Below are 15,447 nucleotides of genomic sequence, written 5' to 3'. Positions count from 1 at the left end.
AAATTTAAAGTGAAAAGTAACATTAAATTTATTTAATGAACTCTGGAAATTTCATGTTCCATATATATGCCTCTCTTCTCCAATTATATTTTTAAACGACAAAAAGAGACTCTTAATTCCATTAATCCCCAAACACTAGTATCAAGGAGAGTGGGGAGAATGTCTATATTGCAATGTGAAACATCGAATTTTAAACATTCGCCATTTGAGGCAGGATGCTGACAACACATGGGTTTTCTGTAACTGGAGTTACTTAAAAGACCTCAGTTTCACTGGTTTACTTTCAAAACTTTCTAAGAGAACATGTGAAGCCAAGGCATAATAATTTTACCTTAATAATCATATTTTAAAATATATTATCTAAATTCCTCTGAATCTGTCTTGGTAATGGAGACTGAAAAATATATAAATCTAGTAAAGTGACTGGATCAGGATTAAGATTGGCTCTTGTGTTTTGGTTGGCCTTTGATGCTCTGATTCTTTTATTATTCCTACTTGTTTTAACATTTCTCTTATGAGAAATTAGTCCATATTTTTTCTCATTAAAAAAATACTTTTACCTGACTCTGAGAAGAAAACTTAAAATAATGTTTTTCACATGTCCAATTCAAACTGCAGGACTGGTGTTTTGTTTCTCCTTTTAATTTACAATAAAATTATACCCCTGTGAATCCCAAAGAAAGATAATATTGAGTTGCTCAAAACTCAGAAACTGAAAATATCATCAGCTTCTGAGTCATTAGAAATCAACATACTGCAGGCTACATTCCATTTGGATGTCTAATTAACTGCATACCTAAATAGTATCACTAAACTGCAAATGACTACATTTTTAGTAACAAAGTGGTAACTCATGTACTGCTAGGGTTTCTTTTAAAAGAGGCCACTAAAATGTTTTCAGGGATATTAAAAGTTGATCACTCTAAAGTTTAATGTTCTTCTCAAGTCCTGAAACCACTATGCAGAGAAGTACTTTGTTCCATTCTTAGAATTTAAAGAAAAAAAAAATTAGATAGCTCTGTCCCTGAAACACACTAACAAAAGCAGTATCTTAACGTCTTTTTCACAAGCTACAAAATACAAATTAAAGAGCAACACTATTTTTACAAATATGATTTTAATTAAGACTAGAGGAGAGAATTAACTAATATATTTAAGATATTATCTACATACAAAATAAATCAATTTTATAATAAACTCCAAAATAATAAAAAGTTGCAAATGAGATACCTTGTGATTTATTAACATCTTTGATGATTTTCTGAAGTTCTTTCAATTCTATATCAAGTTCATCATAGTGTAGTTCTCTAGATTCAACCTTCGGAGCTTGGAACAAAGAAGGGTCTGTCCCTAGGTATGAACACTGCAAGTGACCATCATCACTCAGAGTGACTATCACTCCCTTTAAATCACTACAATAAGAAAGAGAAAATGAGACATAATTCAAATTTTTGGTGGATTTAGACCTGAGCAAAAATATTTTTATTCAATTTAGCTTCAACATGCCATAAGAAAATGGCCATATAACTATTTCTAAAGTTTTACATCAAAGACTCAATTCAAATATTTCAAACATGATTTTTATTTATATAAGCACACCCAATGTTAAGATTCATTACGGGGGGGCCGGGGGACCTTAACAATTATTATAATAGTTGTCACTCTGGGGGACCTAACTACATGATAAATCATTCTCCAAAAGCTTTTCAACTATTATATCATTTAATCCTCACTCCAGCTCCTACTTGGCAGATTCATAACAAGCTGTGAACACTTGTGGAGCCATTTCCTCATTTTGTAATTCTCCGTCCATCCCTCTTCCTCCCATCCTTTCACTCTTCCTTCTCTGTTAGTCTCCTTTAACGTTTTTGCTTTTTACTCTAGAAACTAGCCCTAATATATAAACTTAGCATACATACCATTTTTTAAAATTGTAAATTTTCCTGAACTTACTATAAAAAGTTGAAATGAACGTTATTTGCTTCCTCCTTAGCTTTCTCAGAAGAAAAAAGAAGTCAACACTGTCATAAGTCATTTTTAACTGATGCATAATGAATTTGTTTGATTTTCATTTGTTATGTTTTCTAGTGGCCTTTGATTTAAAAGAAATAAAAAAGAGGTTTCTAGTCCCATTCTAAAGGTTAAATATTCATCAAAACTTACAGAAAATCTGAGAGAAAAAAACAACTTAAAAATGCTACTATTCCTTCGGTGAGTGCTGTGAAGTGTGTAAAACTGGCAATTCACAGACCTGTACCCCTGGGAATAAAAATATATGTTTATAAAAAATAAAAAATTTTAAAAAATGCTACTATTCATCTGAAAAAAATATATATATATATGGTATATAAGAGTCTAGGCTTTATTCAGAATGAGTAAGAAATTTTAAAACTCCCCAACTTTGGGTCCATGACAAATGGTCAGCTCATTAATCGAAAAGTGTAACTTGGATGAGAGGAGATACTGACATTGTTCAGTCCCTCCTATACGGTGACCACCAGCATCCACTTTTCCACCTGCCTTCAACACAACATTCCTTTTTTTTTTTTTTAACATATGTATGTATATCCAGTCCTTATATTTCACTCAGAAGTCAATAAGTGCCTGAATTTTACCTCTATTTCTTCAGGTTCCTGATGCATAGAACTAACTTTTTTAAATTTTTATTTAAATTCCAGTTAATTAACATATAGTATAATATTACTTTCAGGTATATACTATAATGATTCAACACTTCCATAAACACCCCAGTGCTCATCTCAGCAGGTGCACTCCTTAATCCCCATCAACTATTACCCACCTCTGCTCTGGATACAAATTTCCTATACACACTTTCTCCAGGGCTTACTTAGGCATGGTCAGCGCCACAAAACCCTCTTGTATGACTTCAGAGAAACAAAGAATAAACTGATATCACTGAATCAACAGCTAAAAAATTAGACTAGGAGTCAGAGACTCTGGGGGTTAGTCTAACTGGGTTAGACTGGGTTCTAACTCTGACTCTACCCCTATATAGCAGTCAATTTAGAGAAGTCTTCCTAAATGTTATCTCTAAAATGAGAAAGTGAGACTGGATGATCCTCTAAGGTCTTTAAGTTTTATGAATTGGTTCTGTTAATCTAGCTCAGAAAATAAATACTCCCAAAATAAAATTATTTTCCTAAAATAAAGTGTGAAAAGCAACCCACCCCATAGTACCTCTGGGCTTTACCCTTTCTAAGCAGTCAGCTGAAGCCACCTAGTGGCCACGTCGCAGAAATCCTAACTTCCAGCTCTGACAAGCGCATTTCAACAGGACAAACCCTCTGACCCCTCTGAGTTGTGACTATGTTCTATTCCCCATTCTACCCAATCCCACTAGGGTCTGGAAACTTAATGAGCCTTCAGGAAACTCTGAACACTGAAAACAAGATCTTTGGTTGGCTTCTAAGAGAATTTGGAGGTCATCAGGATTTTTTTAATCCAAAAGAGTATATCCATTTTATCTTCCCCCTTTGAGTGGTCTATAGTATGTGAAACCTAGTATGACCCAATACAAGTTATCCCTCAGTATTCAAATTTATTTGATCTATGAATTGGACAACTTATAATTGAATCAGATTTGTTACACTGTTTTATACAGGAAATAGCAACAATTTAGACACAAGAGATTTATCTAAAAATGTATCTAAACCTATTAAGTTTAAGATAAAAGAATCTGAATAGTAGTGTACGCATATATTTCTTCAGACTCAAAAAAATCATTACTGGTGCTCAACCTGTGCAAATATAAAAGGAAGAGCGAGGGTCTTCCCTCCCTGGAAGAATTTAACAAAGTTCACCAAAATGTCTTAAAAATAAATTACAAAACTTGAAGCAATTTACTTTTTTCTTCAGTGGCATCAGAATCATTGCATATAATTTAGATAAAATAACAGAAACTTAGACTTCAGTTGAATTCATTTAAGATTCGATAGGAAGACTGTATTAAGCTCTAAAACTCTAAAGTAAATGAGTGGAATTTCTGTCTAAGACATCTATGATGAGACAGACACTTTGAGGCCTAGAACACAGTTAATAAGTCAATCATCACTTGGTATTTTAATTCAAAGAACAAATTTTAAAATACATATATCATTCCTAAATATAAGCCAAATGTAAGTATAAGAAAAAAAGGAAAAACATAAGCAAGGTTTTTTTTTTTTTAATCTTTCTAAAGAATGTTTTATTTAACAATACTATTCATTTAGATTAATGTGTAAGCTTCTGTGGATGACTGAATTTTACGCTGGAAGAAGCCATCAAGTAAATCAAGTATTGAGTACACCATTACTTACATTGTTAGAATTAACATTCCAAAATTAAGGTCTCCAGATTATTACTGGTCTTTGAAGCACATCAGCTAACCCAAGGCATGAGAATAATGTATTTTATGAGGAACCAAGATCAAAAATGTTATATTCCTAGGACACATAATAATTTTGTGTATTTAGCAGTCAGGCATAAAAAATAAACAACAGAGGTTACTCAGGAATCTGAAAGTAATTGTTTCATCACTCAGTAAACAGATCCCTGCCTTAACAATACATTCAAGCAAAATTCCAGACGGATTTTAAAAGTTAAATTTTACAATATGAAACTACAAAAATATTTATCTGCCCTTGGGATAGAGAGACCTTTTGCTGTAAGAAAGCAATGGAGGAAACTACAAAGGAAAGGATCACTAAATTAAACAACAAAAAAATTTTAAACTTGTTATATGCTTTAAAAAACATGATAAAAAAGAACAAAAGGCAAACTGGGAACATACTCGCAACCAATATAAGGTACATAATTTAAGTTGTACCATATGAAGTTTTGAATATTTAACTGTTTTTGACCTATTAAAACCATCCTGCATATTTCATCTAATATGTAAAGAACTCTTATAAACCAAAAAAAAAAAAAAAAAATCTCATATTTGCATTGATCCAAATCAATGCAAATGAGATTATATCCAAAAAGGTAAAAGGAAATGTACAATTCGCAGTTAAAAATAAGTCAATAAACAGATGAAAAAAAAATTTTAAAGCTGTATTTGAAAATAAAAAGATACTTGATTATTTAATCCCTTAAAGTAGAAAAAATTGTATTCAATAATCAGTCCTGCTGTTAGAGAAGGTACATGGAGACAAAAACTTTTGGAGGAAATGTAAATTTATTAAAGATGCTATTAATGATCATTTTAGAAACATCTATCAAAAGCCTTAGAAATGTCCATTACCTTTTACACAATAACTGACTTACACAGTTATTAAAGAAATTTAGAAAAACCAAATGGTATGAAAAAGGGGAATTTTTTTTTTTTAAAGATTTTATTTATTTATTTGTCAGAGAGGGAGAGAGAGAGAGAGAGAGCGCGAGCGCACAAGCAGGCAGAGCGGCAGAGAGAGAAGCAGGCTCCCTGAGGAGCAAGGACCCTGATGCGGGACTCCATCCCACGACCCTGGGATCATAACCTGAACCAAAGGCAGCTGCTAAACTAACTGAGCCACCCAGGTGCCCAGGGGGAAATATTTTTAAGAGCATGATGTTATCTGTAATAGCATGTTTAGAAGCCATTAACAACCATGTTTCACAAATATCTGCTTTCAGAAAAAACAGCTATACATATATAGTGTAAAAGCAAAACATAATATTGCATATGTATTTATTTTAATTTTATAAGATATAGGTATATAAATACAGATTAGAAAAAAATTACTGAAATGCTAATAGAATGGTGACTATTTCTGGTTACTGAGATTATGAGCTATTTTTATCCTATCTTATGGTTATAAAATAAATTTTTTTAACTATTTTTTAAGAAAAAAAATGTATGCTCCATTTTCTATCCCCACAGACTGAATTTGAATCTGCATTTAAAAGCTAAATGATGGGGCGTCTGGGGGGCTCAGCGGATTAAAGCCTCTGCCTTCAGCTCAGGTCATGATCCCAGGGTCCTGGGATAGAGCCCCCGCATCAGGCTCTCTGCTCAGCAGGGAGCCTGCTTCCTCCTTTCTCTCTGTCTGCTTTTCTGCCTACTTGTGATCTCTGTCTGTCAAATAAATAAAATCTTTTTTAAAAAAAATAAATAAAATATAAATAAATAAATAAAAGCTAAATGATCTGTGGAATTAAAACTTTAATCCAGATCTCCATTTTCTGACAAGGCCAATCTATAAAATATGCAACCTGAAAGTATTTGACATAGAGCTCACAAAAGATAGAAAATAGTTATAATAAACAAATGAATGAAAGTTTTAAAAACAAATGAAAAGAGTTATGCACTGACTCTAATGGTCTCTTGTCCAGCTGCATTTCATGCAGAAGAGAAATATTTTAAGCTATCAAATTGTCAAAATCTGGTGTTTATTACTAGATATAGTCATCAAAGAAATTTTAAAAACTTAAATATTATTTATTGCATGCAATTTCTGCTCCACTTCAAAAAGGGTCATACAGTTTGAAGGCACTTTCCTTTAGGCACTATAGGCCGACTCAGTATGAGCAACCCTTCCTCAGCCCCAAAAGACTAGATGTGGTCATTTGAATATATTTTGAGTCATTTCATCATGATTCATTTAAGGCATCTTTGTCTTAATACAATAGAAGCTACAAAGGTAAATAGGACATGGTACTTGTCCCACTAAAAAACTATGGCCTAGTTATAAATGAAAACTTATTTTTAAAAAAAAAGAGATCCTGATTTTGACCTCTCCCCTCCAACTCAAACCTGTTCCTCCCACAGGTCATATTATCTATTTTTCTAAAATTAATACCTAAGTATTCAATAATCAAATATGGAAAAGAAAAAAGGAAAAGAGACAAATTCTACATAAAATGTCAAGTAAATGATATCTGCCTTTAATCTACAAAGTAAATATTAAATATTAAATATTAAATGATTATGGTTACTTCTTTCGTTGAGATGAAATTAGCTGACATACCTGGTTGGAATTCTATAGCCAAGGGCATATTTGATAGCCATTTAGAAGTTACTTTTGTCAGCAGCCTCCAACTTTGTACGTTTAGAAAAAAATCAAAATCTTTAGGGGTTGGGGGATAGAAGTTGAGAGGGAATCTCAAGCAGGTTCCACGCTCAGCATGGAGCCCAATATGGGGCTCAATCTCACAACCCTGAGATCATGACCTGAGCTAAAAACAAGAGTCAAATGCTTAACCAACTAAGCCACCCAGGAGCTCCTAAAATCTCTTTTGATGAAAATTATTAATTGTTAAAATTATCTGAGTTATAAAGCAGATTAATGAATATAGAATCTAACAGGGATACAACGCTCTTATTAGTTCTTGTGAGGATGAGTATGTCATAAAAGAGAAATAATTATCACACTGGAAATACCTCATATCATAATTACACTTATGATAAAACAGCTTTGGAATCTTTACTGCCTTACCAAACTAACCCTAAAACAGAAAAGAAAAGCAGGGGGTGTACAATTTTTTTCTACTCTCTTTTTTATATATTCACCTCTCATTTCTCTGCTGCATTTCATTTACTCATCATTCATTCACTTATTCATTCATTCATAAAGCATTTTCAAACACCTATTATATTCAGGATACCATCTGAAGTGTTAAGGAACATACACAATTAAAATTAGAAAATTAGGAGCACCTGGGTGGTACAGTCAGTTAAACATATGATTCTTGCTTTCAGCTCAGGTTTTGATCTCAGGGTTGTGTGATCGAGCCCCACATTGGGCTCCACACTCAGCAAGCAGTCTGCTTAAGACTCTCTCCCTCAGGGGTGCCTGGGTGGCTCAGTGGGTTAATGCCTCTGCCTTCAGCTCAGGTCATGATCCCAGGGTCCTAGGATCCAGCCCTGCATCTGGCTTTCTGCTCAGCAGGGAGCCTGCTCCCCGCCCCCGCGCCTGCCTCTCTGCCTGCTTGGGATCTCTGTCAAATAAACAAATAAATAATCATTAAAAAAAAAAAAAAGACTCTCTCCCTCTCCCTCTCCCTCTGTCCCTCCCCCACCTACATGTGCACACGTATGCTCTTTCTAAAATAAATCTAATTTAAAAATAATATTTAATAAAAAATAAAATCAGAAACTAGCTCAAAAAGATTGCGACCCCAAAAAAGAATAAGACATGCTCCTATGTCATGGAAGACATAAGTACCATAAGACAAGTATAAAGTACTTTGGTATTCATAAGTAGCAATGTCATTTCTAGCCAAGAGGATCAGGGAAATTTTAATGGTGGAAATTGAAGCTAAAGTTGAAAACCTGAATGTTGCCTATTCTTCAATAATTGTTTCTGAAACCTGAATTAACCCATATGTGATTCATAAGCAACAAAAATGATGTCAACAGAACTTCAAATTGGTTCATACTCAATTTTTGCCACTATCTGAATGCTCTGAACTTCCAAGTAGAGTATGTGACCATACAAAATGCACCATTCTTCCAGTGTCCTTCACAGCTCAGTTTGTATATGTGACCTCGACTGACAGTGTTTCTTACATGGTCCTCAAGATCAGTGTGCATTTTGCTCTTATCTCCTCCACCTTTCCTTTAAGCTACCTTCACCTTTCTGTTTAAAAGTAAAGTCCTAGGGTACCTGGGTGGCTCAGTCAGTTAAGGGACCAACTAGATTTCAGCTCAGGTCATGATCTCAGGGTTGTAGGACAGAACCCCTCCATTGGGCTCCACGTTCAGGAGAAGTGAGGAGTGTACTTCTCTCCCTCTCCCTCTTCCTCTGCCACTCTTCCTGTTCACGCGTTCTTTCTTTCTTTCTAATATAAATAACTCTTAAAAATACATAAAAAATTTTAAAATAAAAGTAAAGTCCTTGGGGCACCTGGGTGACTCAGTTCACTGAGTGCCCAACTCTTGATTATGGCTCATTTCATGCTGTAAGGGTCCTGGGATCTGCCTGCACTGAGCTCTGTGCTCAGTGAGGAGTCTGCTTGAGATTCTCTCCCTCTCCCTCACCCTCTGCCCCTCCTCCCACTAAAAAGGAAAAAGTAAAGTCCTCTTTTATTGTGGCTTTTTTCTTGTTTGGTGAGTGCTGTTTTGCTTACTTTTTTGGTGCTCCAATTTAAAAACTGTATAAATTTTAAGTGATTCATCCCATGAAAAAAATTTTTAAAACTTCTTACTGGTACACTAATGTGCACACTAATGCAACACTGTGTATCAACTATACCTCAATTTAAAAAAATTCTGTTAATTTATAACTTATGACATTATAACAAATATATGCAATATTGAATCTCTTAAATTGGGAGAGTAGCCTTCAAATCCAGTATGGAGAACATAAGAGAATAAAAGCATGAAGGGAAAAAAGTTCACACTATGTATGTGAAAGAACAAGCAGCCTGGATACATGTGGTAGATAAAATTAAGAGCAGACTGTTGGGAATAAAGCCACCTAAAGATCTTAACCATTACACTATGCAATTGTGGAACGAGTGAAGGCTTTTGAACTGGAAAGTGACGTGAGAAAAAAATGCTTTAGAAAGATATACGTTAAAAGGTTCAATATTGCTCAAAAAAAAGTTGATCCTCACCAAAATGATTAATAAATGCAAGACAATCCAAATGAAAATCTCCAGGCTTTTTTTTTTTTTTTTTAAAGATTATTTATTTATTTATTTGACAGAGAGAAATCACAAGTAGATGGAGAGGCAGGCAGAGAGAGAGAGAGAGAGAGAGGGAAGCAGGCTCCCCGCCGAGCAGAGAGCCCGATGCGGGACTTGATCCCAGGACCCTGAGATCATGACCTGAGCCGAAGGCAGCGGCTTAACCCACTGAGCCACCCAGGTGCCCCAGGCTTTTTTTTTTTTAAAGAAACCAACAAGCCAACTTCCACATTTCTATGGAAATGCAAAAAACCTAGAATGGCAAAACAATCTTAAAAAAGGAATAGAGATGGAGCACTTTCATAAAATGACGTCAGGACATACTATAAATCTACTATAATCAAGACACTGTAGCATTAGCATGAGGATAAATAGATCTATAGAATAGAACAGAGACTCCAAAAACTAACCCATACTCATGCAGTCATTTGAGTTTCAACAAAGAGGCCAAAGCAATTCAATGAGGCGGGGGGTGGGAGGGGTCTTTTTAACAAATGGTGTTGGAACCACTGGATATCCAAACAGGAAAAAAGAAAGAAACTTTACATTCTATACAAAAATTGATTTGAGGTGGATCACTGACCTAAACATAAGGGATAAACCTATAAAGATTTTTAAAGAAAACATCAGACAACATCTTCATGACCTGAAACAGACAAAGATTTCTTATAGATATACAAGTAAATAGAGAGTTATGAAATAAATAAGTTACAGGAATGTAAAGTACTGCATAGGGAACACAGTCAATAATATATGGCTTTGTTTGATGGCAGATGGTAACTACAATTCTTGTGGTGAGCATTTGGGGATGTATATAAATGTCAAATCACTATGTTGTACATATGCAATTAATATGATACTATATGGCAATTATGTTTCAACTTTAAAAATTAAAAACAAGGGACGCCTGGGTGGCTCAGTTGGTTACGCAGCTGCCTTCGGCTCAGGTCATGATCCCAGCATCCTGGAATCGAGTCCCACATAGGGCTCCTTGCTCAGCGGGAAGTCTGCTTCTCCCTCTACCTGCCATTCTGTCTGCCTGTGCTCACTCTCTCTCTCTCTTTCTGACAAATAAATAAAATCTTTTAAAAAATTAAAAACAATTTCTGAGGATGTGGAAAGCAAAAAATCACTAAAAATAATAATTAGATTTGTTCATACAAAATTTCTCATCAAAAGATATCATTAAGTGGTGCGTGGGTGGCTCAGTGGGTTAAGCCGCTGCCTTCGGCTCAGGTCATGATCTCAGGGTCCTGGGATCGAGTCCTGCATCAGGCTCTCTGCTCAGCAGGGAGCCTGCTTCCTCCTCTCTCTCTGCCTGCCTCTCTGCCTACTTGTGATCTCTCTCTGTCAAATAAATAAATAAAATCTTTTTTAAAAAAAAAGATATCATTAAGAAAACAAATAAACAACCCCAAAACCGGGAGAAAATATTCACAAAACAAATTTCTAACAAAAGATGTGTGTCCTCTGCACAAAAAGAACAACTATAACAAACAACAAAAACATCAAAAAAAATTTTAACTGGGTAAAAGACTTGAGTAGATATTTCACAGAGTAAAGGATAAAAATGGCCAATAAGCTAAGAAAAAGACGCTCAACATCATTACTTATCAGGGAAATGAAAATTGAAATCACAATTAGGTACTACCTCACGTATATTAGAATATTAAATTTAAAAGACTGACAGCACTAAATATTGGAGATGATATGGAGCACCCAGAACTCTCATACATCCATGGTGGGATGTTAAATGGTTTTACCACTTTGCAAAGGGATTACCTGTTTCTCATAAGATTAAACATATTCCACCCCTTTGGCCCAGCAATTTTATACTCCTAGTTAATTATCTAAGATAAATAAAATATATCACTTCTCAGCCTTTTGGCTAAGATCAAGTGTAAGATAAATAAAACATATGTCCACAAAAAGGCTTATACAGGAGAAGGGAAAAAAACAAATTATGGGATTTCATTGAACGGGACACTACTCGGCATTAAAAAATAGGGGTACCTGGGTGGGTCAGTTGGTTAAGCAATGGACTCTTGATTTCAGCTCAGGTCATGATCTCGGGCTCCTGGGCCTGAGCTCCATGTCATGCTCTGAGCTCAGCGGGAAGTCTGCTATAGATTCTCCTCGCTCCCTCTGCCCCGTCCCCTGTTCATGCACTCTCTCTTTCAAATAAATAAATCTTTTTAAAAAATTATAATTAGCCACTGTTACATACAACAAGAAAAATTACTTGAAAAATATTATGCTGAACAAAATAAGACAGACTTAAAAATTATATACTGTGTGATGTCATTTATATGAAATTCTAGAATATGCAACATAAATCTATTATGAAAAAAATATCAGTAATAGTTACCTGGAAGGGGGTTATTAACTGAAAAGGGACATAAGAAGTATTTTTCTTTTCTTTTCTTTTAATATTTATTTATTTTACTTGAGGGAGAGAGAGACAGCACGAGTGCGAGGGACAGAGAGAGTCTTAAGCAGACTCCACACTGAGTATGGAGCCCAACACAAGGTTTGATCTCAAGACCCTGAAATCCTGGCCTGAGCCAAAACCAAGAGTCCAACACTTAACTGACTGCATCACCCAAAAGCCCCAGGAATATTTCTGATCATGGAAATGTTCAATAACTTGAGAGAGCTATAGTTTACACAGGTAAATCCATTTGCCAAAACTATACAGTTAAGGTTTGCGCCTTCCAATGTATATAAATTTCACCTTTAAAAATAGGAATAAAAAATAGGATAGCTGAAGGTATGAAAAACATGGCAAACATGCCAGAACTTTGATAATTATTGAAGCTAAGCACTAAGTACAGTAGAATTCATTATACTATCCACTTACTTTGTATATATTTGAACTTCTCTACAATATAGATGAAGGGGGGGAACAGCAAATAAAATGTATACAAACACTGTGTGTGTGTGTGTGTATCTCACTATATATATACATATATGTATACACACACAGAATATATATATAGATAGAGAGAGAGAGTATAGAGTAAATAAATATATAGAGAGAGAGGAGAGAGAGACAGAGAGGGAGACATCATCAACACACTACCCACAGAGATTATATATAAAATCAACCATGACATGACCTGGGCCTGTCTAACATTTTTGCTCTATATTTAAGCCATATAAGTTCTCTTCCCAACTCCCACACTCATTCAACCCTCTCCTTCATCCTGCCCATTTCTCTTTATCAGTGTGGTAGACTGCAAAGATGGTCAAAATGTTCTCTCTCTACGTATCCGGTGGCTCTTGCAATGTGACTTTATGGCTTCTCTCATCAAGTGGTGAAGCCTATTTCTCCACCCCTTGAATTTGGACTGGAGTTGTATCTTGCTTTGATTAAGAGAATAATGAGATCAGCCTGGATCAGAGGGGGCTGTAATCCAGTTCTGTGTGTCCTTAAAAGAGACAAAAAAGAAGACACAGAGAAAGCCAGGTAAAGACAGAGGCAAAGAGTGACTGGAGCAATGAGAGTTCAAACTAAGAACACCAAGGGCTGCCAGAAGCGATCAGAAACTAGGAAAGAGGCATGAAATAGATTCCCCCTAAGAGCCTGCAAACAAAATCAGCCTTCTTCAAACATTGATTTTGGACTTCTGTCATCCAGAACTGTGAGAGAATAAATTTCTGTTAAGGTACCAAGTTTGTTGTAACTTGTTACAGCAGCCCTAGGAAACTAATACACAGCAAAGAGCCGAAGAATCAATCAGCCAAAAGTTGACAAACCACAGAATAATGACCTAAATAGCTGTTGTTTTAAGCTACTAAATTTTCAGACAGCTTGTTACACAGAAAAGATAATTGACATGATCAGCCTTCCAAATAATTACCTTTTTAAAAAATTATCTCTTCCACAGCTGATCTTATTACTTACAAATAAAATGGACCACTTCACTATCCCCACTACATAATACTTCTACAACAGCATTTATAAAATGTTACAGCATTATTTTTTAACTTCGGCATGTTTGTCACCTTTGGTCAGCCTATAAACTCTCTCAGAATAGAGATTATGTGATAGGGAATTTATATCCCTCAATATAAAACATGATAACTTCAACTATCTGAAATTTTCCAAAAGAATTCACTCTAAATTCATCTTTATAATATCTGTTCTTAGATATAAAGTAATCCAAAAAGACTACAACATTCCATACAGCAATTAATAATTATAGAATAAGACCCTTGAGGTCAATAATAGAATATACCCAACTTTATTTACAGTTATCTAATATCCCTTCCTTATTCCTTCTAGTCATCAAACAATAAGGCAATGCCAAATGTAGTGGCAAGACACAGTATGCTGGTGGTAGCTCTGACCTGGCATTGAGCCTTCTATGTATAAATGCCAAGAAAGCCAATACGCAAATACATTCTCTCCCAAAGAAAAGAAGAAACCTTTCTAAAGAATAAGTTCAAGGCAATTAATCTTTCCACAAATAAAACTAGATGTTGGAGTCCTTCCCTGATGCATGAAAGAAGACATGATTCTATGCCATGATTTTCTACCACATTAAGCCTTTAACAGGAATTAAGTCAGGCATTAAGCAAACCACCTGTGTATGTTTAGTATGTATGCGTTAAGAAGTTATTTTTGCAGTTTTTAAAAAATAATTATGCCTTCTTTGTCCTTTCCTGCATAAACATCTCTTAGGCAAAGCATCATACCAATACACTTTGATATACATAGCTCATACTGAATATGAAAATTTGGGAGCCAGGAAGAATCAAACATAGAATCTAAATTTCCTGATTCACAGTGAGGTATTTTTTCATTCACCATTCTATGGTGACTTCCCAAGAATAGAAAATTTATAACAAGTTTTAAGGTGCAATTTGAGGTTTATGTAAATAGCTTTCAGTTATTGCTATCCATAATTAGCTTCATGATAATCAAGAGCTGGATTATTTAATGGGCGAGACAAGGTAATTAGAGTGTCCAAGAAAAAGACAAGTAAAATGGGGGAGCCAAGGCCAGCTTCCAAAGATATCAAAGCAGCAAAAATTCTGCAAAAAGAAGTTGTCACAGCAAATTGCAGAAATTACAGAAGTTGTATTGGAGAGACGGAACAAAATATCTCTTGTAGTAAAAAAATTCCAAGCATCAAGAACTCAGAGATCAAGAACTAATTCTTATTAGACTTAGTAGAAAGTCAACACAAGGCTATATCCTGCATATGACTAATTATATTCCTAAACTAAATAAGAAAATTGCTAACCAGGAAAAAAAATGATGTAATTTCTTACAAGTACTTATTTATTGCTGCAGAAGCAAAATGTGTTGATAAGGATTTGACTCAACTCCAGCTTCTTTCATTATTGAAAAAGATTATATATTTATTTATGTATGTATTTACGTAGCTCCTACTGTATTCTAGCACCAGAGACAGTTTACATTAGTCATTTCTCTTGAAGAACCTAAAGCATGGTGGGCAATACAGACATGTAAATCAAACAAGAATGTATGAGACATGCTCTGATAGATATTCGATGTAAGCAAGGGAGCCAACAGAAACAAAGGAGAACGAAAACAAATCAGATAGTGAAAGGAGAGAATGCTTCCTAGAGGAGATAACATACGCAGGAATTGGATAAGACAAGGAGCAGAACATTCCAGACAAATGCTCCCCATGAAGGGAACGAACACACACACACACACACACACACACAGCACAGAATATCGGACATTCAGGAAAAGTGTTTAGTAAGGCCAGAACCACTCATTCAACACGTTATCTACTGAGTATCAAAGATGTGCCAGGCACAGGTCTCAGAGTGAGACAATCAGTGAAGAAATCACACAAA

General features: G+C 35.0%; 1 protein-coding gene across 3 annotated transcripts in view; it reads right to left on the bottom strand.

Moving 5' to 3' along the window:
* The window catches only part of BBS9 (Bardet-Biedl syndrome 9), a 464,985-nt gene that overhangs the window by 286,261 nt on the left and 163,277 nt on the right, over positions 1-15,447 (bottom strand). For all 3 annotated transcript variants that reach the window (XM_059171518.1, XM_059171519.1, XM_059171516.1), the window contains one exon: positions 1,231-1,412. In XM_059171518.1, coding sequence (XP_059027501.1) covers positions 1,231-1,412 — 182 coding nt within the window. The remainder of the gene's footprint in view (positions 1-1,230; positions 1,413-15,447) is intronic.

This window comes from Mustela lutreola, chromosome 4 (genome assembly GCF_030435805.1).
Source record: "Mustela lutreola isolate mMusLut2 chromosome 4, mMusLut2.pri, whole genome shotgun sequence".
In the NCBI taxonomy this organism is placed as follows: domain Eukaryota; kingdom Metazoa; phylum Chordata; class Mammalia; order Carnivora; family Mustelidae; genus Mustela; species Mustela lutreola.
The sequence above is the reverse complement of the archived record's forward strand: the minus strand, read 5'-3'. Positions and strand labels throughout refer to the sequence as shown.